Here is a 9,563-nt window from a genome sequence, read left to right on the forward strand (position 1 = left end):
TTAATGCATGTTATACATTGTGCACAAAAGTTTTTTAAATAGGAATTTAGGTTAATTGTATAGAAGTGTTGTGATATAAGTACCTCCATCCCTCCTGTTGACACATGGCAAGGCCCATGAGTCAAGAGCGCTGCTGCTTTAAATAATGATTTTGGTAGGATGGGTTTTTCATATATTAACAAAATTCCATTGGAGTCTGTTGCTCCTCTCTTGAGCCAGGATTGTCTTTCAGCGGTTGATGCATTGTTCTGGGCATCTTTTAGTATGTCATTGTCAATTAATGACGGTGTTGTAAGTGGTATGTCAGTGTGCATGTTGTATGTTTGTTTTGCCGCTTCTCTTGCCATTTTGTCGGCAAAGGCATTTCCCTTTGTAATACCATCTGTTCCTGATTGATGTGCTTTGCATTTTATTACTGCTAATTTTCGTGGGAGCAGAATAGCTTCCAGTAGTTCTGTTAAGAGTGTTGCGTGTGTCACTGATTTTCCTGTAGTTGTCACCATGCCTCGCTGTTGCCACATTTTTGCAAAGACGAAAAGTGTGGAATAGGCATATTGGCTATCAGTGTAGATTGTTACATCATTGCCTTCTGCTGCCTTGCAGGCTTTTGTTAATGCTATAATTTCTGCAGGCTGAGCTGATAGTGACGTTGGTAACGCCCTTGTGGCTATGACTCGGTTTGGGAGTTCTACTACAGCACAGCCTGTATGTGTGATTCCTTTGTCATCTTTAAAAGATGATCCGTCCATAAACCATACACGACCATTAGGTAGTGGTGTGTCTTGCAAATCTGGTCTCGGTAGAACAACTTGCGATGTTTCTGTTATGCAATCATGAGGTGTGCCATCTGTTGGCAGAGGTAAAAATGTAGCGGGATTGAGTTGTTTACATCGTTTGATGGTAAGATGTGGTTGACTTAGCAGCACCGCTGTGAAATGTAGTTGTCTGGCTGGAGAGAGAAATGACAATTTAGCTTGCAGTAGGAGAACATCTACTGCATGTGGCACTAATAGTTTTAGTGGATGAAATAGAACTACATCAGCCGAATTTTCTACAGCTAGAGCGGCTGCTGCTACTGCTTGCACACATGGTGGAAAAGCCTTAGCTACACTGTCCAACTGTTTTGAGTAGTAAGCTACTGGTCTAAACTTATCCCCACATTTCTGTAAGAGAACTGACGTCATGTGTGATTGTTTACAGTCCACAGTTTGGATAAATGGCTTATTGTAGTTTGGATGTGCCAGTACAGTTGCGCCACAAAGCTGTTGCTTGATTTTCACAAATGCTTCATTTGATTCTGGTGTCCAGGTGAGAACATCATTCATAGCTAATGGGTTGTCATATACCAGTTTCAAAAGCGGTGCAGTTATAATTGCAAATTCTGCTATGAATGCTCTACAGTAATTACACAAGCCAAAGAAAGACAGCATTTCTTTCTTTGTTCTTGGTTTAGGAGCTTTGTTCACAGCGTTTTTTCTTGCTTCAGTTATTTGCTTTCCTTTTTTGGATATGTTGTGACCCGAATAAGTTACTTGTTCTTGCACCATTTGTAATTTTTCCTTTTTTACTTTTAGACCGTGTTTATGTAGATGCATGAATAGTTGAACTGAATCAGTTCTACATGCATCCTCTGTGTCTGCCGCTAGTAATAGATCGTCTACATAACTTAACACTTGGCTACCATGCTTGGGCCTAAAATCAGTAATGACTTTTTGGATCTCCGCTGCGAAGATTGCTGGACTCTCTACGTACCCCTGTGGCAGTCGGGTGTATGTATATCTTTTTCTATCAAATGTGAAAGCAAACCAGAATTGGCTGTTTGGATGTACTGGTATGCTAAAGAATTCATCAATTACAGTGAAATAAGCTGCAGATGGTGTCAGGTTATTTAACAATGTGTGAGGATCAGGCACAACAGGAGCTCTAGCGATCACTGTTGAGTTCAGTGATCTGAGGTCTTGTATCATTCTCCAGTGGTCACCATCGGCCTTTTGTACTGGGAAAATTGGTGTATTCACTGGAGAGTCAGAACATGGTCTCAAAATTCCTGCATCCAATAAATCTTTGATTACTGGTTTTATTCCTTTGATAGCATCTGGTTTCAAAGGGTATTGTCTCACATTTGGCCTATAGTCTGTTTTCGGAACTATTACTACTGGTTCTGCTGTTTTCAAATTTCCTACATCTGTAGGATCGATAGTCCACAGGCCTTTTGGCAGTTTGTCGCGAAGTTCCTTTGTTACATTATCGATTAGGAACATCTCTTTATCGTTTTGTCATTCTTTTGCCAAGAAATGTTTGGCCGCACAGAGTATGCACTTCCAGTTTAACTGGACTTTGTACGTTCCCAACGAGTCACTTACGTGTGTCTGCCATTTTGGGCCTTGCACTATGTGCCAGTCTGTTATTTCTTCTGCTTGTTTCGCTTTTGCCGCAAAATCTTCCCACTGAGTTTCCATGACTTTAGTTAAGGACATATGTGGTGTCCCATTTGACACAGTGTACAGTTTCTGCTGTTCTTTTGGTAATCTTACGAGAAAGAACATATTTCCTTGTCTATCGGAGATAAGATGCGTCAATGTGATTTCTAGCGTAGTTTTGTCAAAAAACTGTTTGTCATAGTCGTCATCATCATTGTCGGTTGCCATGGTTACATGCAATCGATTGGGTGTTTCTGGACCCCATGGGAATCTTCTCACTTGCTGCACCACATTTTTTATTGCATCTATTGTTTCTTGTTCCTCAGTGCCCTCCATATCTAACGAGTAGCTGTGAAGAATTTTTTGGTTGATTGCCATTTGTTCAAATTGTGTTGGGGGCCGGGAAATACATGCTGTCATGCCTCCTTTTATTGGAACCACTGAGATTTACTAATTTTGCCATTGCGTCTCTTCCCAGAAGTGGGACAGGACACCTTGGATCAATGATTATTTGTACTTGGCATGATCGGCTTGTATTTGGGTGTCTTATATTAATATTTTCAGTGAGTTTTTGCATTTTGGTGTGTCCATGGGCACTTTGGACTCTAATTTTTGTGTTTGAATATTTTATTTTTGGAGGTGGTTTTATCAAAACTGTTTTGCATGCTCCTGTATCGCACAGGAATTCTGTTAAGATTCCATTAACTTCCAAATTCATGTAGGGTTTTCCTGGCAAATTATTCAGTAGTTCCCATGCACTTGCTATGTTTACAGTTTCTAGGTCTTCTTGTTCTTCTTCATCCTCATCTGAATGAGGTGAGGTGCGTGCACTTGGTAAGGGTGCACGCACCTCACTTCACCTATTTCTTCTGTAATTACCTCCTTGTCTGTTTTGCCAACACCGTCGTGACCAGTGGCCTGCTTTACCACAATGCCAACATGTGTCCTCTTTCTGTCTTTTTTGTTTTTTCTCACTTCCACTTGGATATTTAAATCTTCCTCTACTTCCTGTCTGGGGTCTTTGTTCTCTACGATTTCCTTGAAACATTACCAAATCTTCGTCATCATCATCTTCCATTACATAAACTGATGTTTCTTTTGTTGTTTGTCATTTCTCCGCATGTCTTGCATATGCCATAACACTTTCTACTGTTGCTGTTTCCCAATCAGACGTTTCTTTACCCGTGTACTTATTTTTGGATCAAATCCTCTCAGCAGACCAAGCTTCAGGTGTTGTTGGTAGGGAGAGTCATTCAGCTCATTGAATTCTAATCCGCTATGGTTTCTAAATTTTCCTTCATACCGGAAATGAAACTAACAGTTTCTCCTGTTTCTTGTTTGCATGCTGCTAACTGTGCATGGGATGCAGTGGTCACATGCAGTGGTCTTGCTCTGTTTAATACTGCTTGTACAGCAGCCAGATAATCTCCAGCCATAGGACCATCTGTTGGATGTCGAAAGATGTCTTGTTGGAGATTTCTTCCTGTGTAATCACCTCTACATCTTGCCCATTTTAATTGAAAAACAAGTTTGAATATTTGTTCTAACTCCAATCCATTCAATCTATATGATTCAGCTAACTGGAAAACTGCATCTTGGAATGGCCCCCAGCCATCTTCTGGTTTAGGCAGAGCTGCTGCAGCTTCTTTTGCCTCAGTATGTGACCATGGTCTGTACACATACATGTGGGGGTGATCCGCATCGTGCGGATTTGGAACTTGTATCATGGGATACATTCCAGCCTCATCTACATTATAGCTTTTGTTAAGGTTCTTTCTCCGTGTGTTGTGTGGATGTGTTGGTTTTTCATTTAATTGTTCTTGCTCATTTTTGTGTATGTCCTCATATGCTGGCAGCTTCTTAAGATCAGGGTATAATGGCTCTGGAACCCCTCCCACTGCACCATGGGGCATCTCCTGTGGTGGGGGTTGCTGCAGCACAGCTTTGACAACTGTTTCATTATCCTCCTGTACAAACAGTTTCTTTGCTCTGAGCTTTAATTTCTTTTTTCTTGTTTTGTATACTTTGTGTTCGTATAGTGGCTTGTTCTATCCAGTTTTCAACTTTTCTTACTTAATAAAGTTTTTTGTTGCTGTTTCTCGTTTTTTGCATTTTTCATATTCATCTATAAGTTTGTCTCATATTATTTTTAATGATGTCAATCTTAATTTTTCATCCCAATTGTATTTGTTTTTCCATTTTCTTACATATTTTACATTATCTGGATCCAATCAATGCATGTATTTCACATCCCCTTCCAGGTCTTGTTCATTTTTACTACTGGAAGAGTTTCCCATTTTACACTACAGGTTGTTGTGGTTAACGATCAGTCACAATGTTCAGAGATCGACTGTGTCAAGCCTCTACAGAACCTAGTATTCTGCGGACACAGCTGCCACTGCAAACCAACTCTCAATTTTAACCACAATCAAAAATAAAACTTACTTCAGAGACTGACTCTAATCAGTATAAAAATCTCTTTGAAGTAACAACACATGACTATGCAAATCTGGAAGTGCGTTATCACACATACTAATTTGAAACAGCTTACGCCATTTCTAGATTGAGTTTCCACTTCTGTAGCCCACATGCACAGGGTATCTGTAACACTGAACAGCAATTTTAATTAAAGACAAAGGCCTCAAAAGGTTAACCGAATGTTAGTTAACCTATGATGAAAAAGGCTGTTCCACAGCAAATAGTCTGAGAAGCATGTAGTTTAAAGTTATTTATTCAATTTACAGAACAGAGACATAAACACTTGTAAAACCAATCATGAAACTTTGAGGCTTCTTTCTAATAAACAATTTACTGCAATGGTAAAATTCTTAAGTGCTTTCGCTCAAATGGCTCCAAACTTTTTTTTTAAAATACACTTTTCCATTACTTCAAACAATCCAGATTAAAATAATCAAAGCTTAAAGTTTTTTTGCACACAAGTTAATCTATAGAACAAGCAGTTAAACACCAATTACTCATTTTGTTGTAACACCAAAAGTCTGCTGTTGGCATTAAGGATCTTCAGCCCAAAGGGTCAATCACATGTCTGTATTTGGGAAGAGAACAACATTTTAGCCATAGTTATCAGACCTTAGTTTTAGGGGGAGAAAAACCACTTACTGCATTTGTAAAGCTTGTTGATACGGTTAATGTCATTTGCACTCATCTCTTCTGCAAACCCAAATTTAAGGTCTGGATCACTCTTTGCAACAAGTGTTGGCTTGCCATTTTTGGAGAAGGCCGTGCTGAAGAACAAAGTGAAAAGTTTAGACAACTTATTGCGCTGCACAAAAAGTACATTGCTAATGCTAGTTTGTGAGCAACGCAAGTTCTGCCAGTGCACTTTTCACTCACTTGCTATACTGCATGACAGATGTGAAGTCATAGGGAGTTTTCAAGTTGTTTGTCGCCTCCTTGTCAAAGTTATGAGCCATTCCTGAAAATAGGACGGTCAGAGTAAAATGCTCACTTAAAGTGTAGTAGTCAACTGAATATTCAAGGCATTCTATAGAATCCATCTGGAGCACATTTACAGTCTGGGTCATGTATTCAACTTTTGCCAGCTTACTATTCAATAAGTGCAGCTTGTGACCAGGATGGAATCAGGGATGTTGCCATTAGGGCTTCCTCTATGGTTAATCTAGTTCTGAAAGGCCATACAAGTGATTGGCTCTTAGTTTTGAAGCAATTTACATCAAATCCTTCCAAATTGTCCTGTTTGCTTTTGTAAACCCTTTGCTAGCACAAACTTGTGCGATAACAGAATTCAAACAACCTCACTGAGCCTTCCATGGTCTGTAGCATTGCATTAAAAAAAAAAAGCTGTGATGTTTATTTGTGCACTGACCGTCCCTGATGTTTTCATACACCACTTCAATGTGATCATCTCGGTCAGAGCGACTTTGCTCATGATGGAAGCCTAGAGCATGGAGAATCTCATGCTGCACGATGCCCTTGTACAAACAGCCATTTTCCATCAGTGACAGTTGTTGTTTTCCAGACAAGCGGCCAATATATGACCAACACCTAAGAGACAATATCATTATTCTCAAAGAGGACTTAAATGTAGTGAAAGAACCATAGTCTCATCTTTGTGAGTGCACAGATTTGTTTGCCCTCCCTACCCATTTCCAGAGATGATGTCCAGGTAATTTTTTGCCTTGCGCTTCTTGATAAAGCGAATGCAAGTGACCTTGTGGAAGCTTTTCAAGGCATTACGAATAAATTTACGATTTCTTTTGCCTGCATGGAAAGAACATGGTTGAGAATTGAGATCAGATATGAAAGAGTGGCTAAAGTCACATGTACCAAATTTGTGATCAGAGCAATCATTTAAAAGCTACAGAGGAATTTTAAATGCTATAAAAGTCCAAGCCATGGATAATACAGAGCTCTTAAACCAACTGGCATTGGTTGCTGTGTAAATCTCAGATTTACCAGAGTGGAATATGTAGCAAGCGAATAGCATGTGTTTAAGCAGAACAATTCTCGTTTCAAAAGAGCACAAGACTCGCGATACCATTAAACTCCAATTTCATTCTAGCTAAACTAACTGGAAGGACAAAGGAAGCCAAGTCAGTTTGAATCCTGCACACCTACTGTAATCCGTTTCAGACACAGCTCATGACCTGAGTACAAACAAAGTTTACACCCCATGCCTGAAGAGGGGGGGAGGAGAGAAAAAAAAAAAAAAAAAAAAAAAAAAAAACTTACTGTATTTAGTGCTGATTTTGTAAGGCACCTTGACAAGCCGCTTCTTTTTAGGCCATTTGCAACCTTTGGCTGTACAGGGGTCTGCATTCCTGGCTAGAACTGGGGCAATGTCACCATGTACTAGATGTGTGTCTATAGAACACATTACACACACGATATCTGTTCAGTGGATAATCACCAACCACACACACACACACCATTAAGTAAGTGTCAAGGCTTACATGCATTGGCATTTGCTTGTTCAATGATTTCAGAGACTGTCAGAGATGCATCTGAAAAATACATACTCAATAGTCATTCCAGTTACATGCGCTTACTCAAAGTAGAAGAGGGTATTGTATCTTCAGTGGTAGTTCTCCATATTCAACTTACCATTGCTGTCACCATCTGATGAGGCCTGAGTGTAACAAGAGAAAAGCCGATTGAGAAATACTTCCAACTATTGTATTGAAAGCTATAGTTATCACACCAGCAACAGGAAACCTGCTGGGATTCATCTCATATTCTTGAGAAAAGGAGACTTACAGGCAAGATTGCCATCAATGCAGAGATCAGGATGAGGAGAAGCCAGCTCATGGTGTTCCTGGCTTTCAAATCTGTAGCCATAACCAGGGATCTTTCAGTATTGAATACACTGATTTATACAAAACAGCACTAATATTGCAAACTTTCCTTGAGTATGAGGATTAAGGCTCAGAAACAAGCACATCAGATAGATATCCAAGGATGGACAGACAGCAATGCCAGATTGAGATAGATTTGCACCATAGAGAGGACAGACTGAATGGAAGAAGTTAGAGTTGCTAGGCAGAAGACAACAGGGAAGACCAAAGAGGATTCACATGTGTAGAAACAGTAAAGGAGGACCCGAGGTCAATTGGCTTGATAGAGCAACATGGCCCTCTCGAGAAAACACTAACTAGAGGGAAGCTGAAAACCACAGTATAAACACCATTACCTTTCTTACAAACACAAATGGTTGAAATGCTTGTCACTTGCATAGAAGCAGGCCTAACAAGCTTTATAAGATGTTTTCTGACCTTGATCACCTGTTTCTCATTTGCTCGTCTCCCCCAATCATCACCACACCTGTTTATAGATCTGCTTAAGGCTCTGTGTCACAGCGATTGGTCCATCAACTCATTGTGGCTATTATACATAAAGATATGTACTTTTTGTTTGCTACTAAAAGAAATAGATAAAATGTATCAGTGCAAAATGTATGATTTTGTATGTTGAGCCATAATCCTTGATGGTACCCAGCTTTTAAAAATAATAATAATAATCCATTGGACCTATCAAAGGCTTTCAACACCGTCAACATGGAGCTCCTATTGAACATCGTCCTGAAATTTGGCCACGCAAGAAAATTTGTTACACTCCTTCAACAGTTCCACAATGGAATGATGGCACGTGCCACTATTGGAGGCCAGGAATCTGGACCTTTCAGGGTCTGTACTTGTCTGCATCAGGGATGTGTCCTTGCTCCTCTACCCTTTATATATTGAATATTTGGATAGATTACAGTCTTCTTCTTCTTTTGGCTTTTCCCTTCAGGGGCCACCACAGCAAATCAACTTTTTCCATCTAACCCTATTCTCTATATACTCCTCTCCCACACCGACTACCTTCATATTCTCTCTCACTACATCCATAAATCTTCTCTTTGGTCTTCCTCAAGACCACTTGCCTGGCAGCTCCAATTCCAGCATCCGTCTACCAATATATTCACTATCCCTTCTCTGTACATGACCGAACCATCTCAGTCTGGCTTCTCTGACCTTCTCTCCAAAACATCTAACATGTGCTGTTCCTCTGATAGACTCATTCCTGATCCTATCCATCCTGGTCACTCCCAAAGAGAACCTCATCATCTTCATCTCTGCAACTTCTAGTTCTGCCTGCTGTCTTTCGGCCATTGTAACAGTTTCTAGGCCATACAGCATCGCTTGTCTCACCACTGTCTTGTACACCTTTCCTTTCATTCTGGCCGATAGTCTTCTATCACATAGTACCCCTGACACTTTTCTCCACCCACTCCAACCTGCTTGGACCCGTCTCCCCACCTCTTTTCCGCACTCTCCGTTGCTCTGGACTGTTGACCCCAAGTACCTGAAAACCTCCAGCTTCTTGATCTCCACTCCCTGGTGCCTCACCGTTCCACCCAAGTTCCTCTCATTCACACACATATATTCTGTCTTGCTGCAACTAACTTTCATTCCTCTCCTTTCCAGAGCATACCTCCACCTCTCTAGATTTTCCTCTACCGTTTTTCTGCTCTCACTACAGATCACAATGTCATGTGCAAACATCATGGTCCATGGGGATTCCTGTCTAACCTCATCTGTCAGCCTGTCTGTTAGAGAGTGATCCTAATTCGTGCTGGTCTAAGTTGAAGCCTGTAAAGAGGAGACCGAGGCTACTACAAGA

At 40.4% G+C, this 9,563-nt stretch overlaps 1 protein-coding gene across 1 annotated transcript; it reads right to left on the reverse strand.

Moving 5' to 3' along the window:
• Positions 1-3,197: 3,197 nt before the first annotated feature.
• LOC147235737 (hatching enzyme 1.2-like) lies at positions 3,198-7,739 on the reverse strand. Its single transcript, XM_086140332.1, has 11 exons — positions 7,659-7,739; positions 7,506-7,530; positions 7,355-7,405; positions 7,134-7,265; positions 6,545-6,662; positions 6,268-6,446; positions 5,775-5,856; positions 5,541-5,665; positions 4,002-4,091; positions 3,603-3,715; positions 3,198-3,458 (listed from the first exon to the last, which is right to left on the reverse strand). The coding sequence occupies exons 1-11, from the start codon at positions 7,737-7,739 to the stop codon at positions 3,198-3,200; spliced, it is 1,257 nt and encodes a 418-aa protein (XP_085996458.1).
• Between the last annotated feature and the right edge of the window lie 1,824 nt (positions 7,740-9,563).

The sequence above is a fragment of the Fistularia commersonii genome, chromosome 3 (genome assembly GCF_037954325.1).
Source record: "Fistularia commersonii isolate RoL2024-O1a breed Wild chromosome 3, RoL_Fcom_v1.0, whole genome shotgun sequence".
Taxonomy (NCBI): Eukaryota; Metazoa; Chordata; class Actinopteri; order Syngnathiformes; family Fistulariidae; genus Fistularia; species Fistularia commersonii.

Coding starts and splice junctions, on each gene's coding strand:
- LOC147235737 (XM_086140332.1), bottom strand. CDS start 7,739: ATGGCTACAGATTTGAAAGCCAGGAACACCATGAGCTGGCTTCTCCTC. Junction 5,857..6,267: donor GTATGAAAACATCAGGGACG/GTCAGTGCACAA, acceptor TCCTATTTTCAG/GAATGGCTCATAACTTTGAC. Junction 3,716..4,001: donor TTCCAAGATGCAGTTTTCCA/GTTAGCTGAATC, acceptor TCCGGTATGAAG/GAAAATTTAGAAACCATAGC.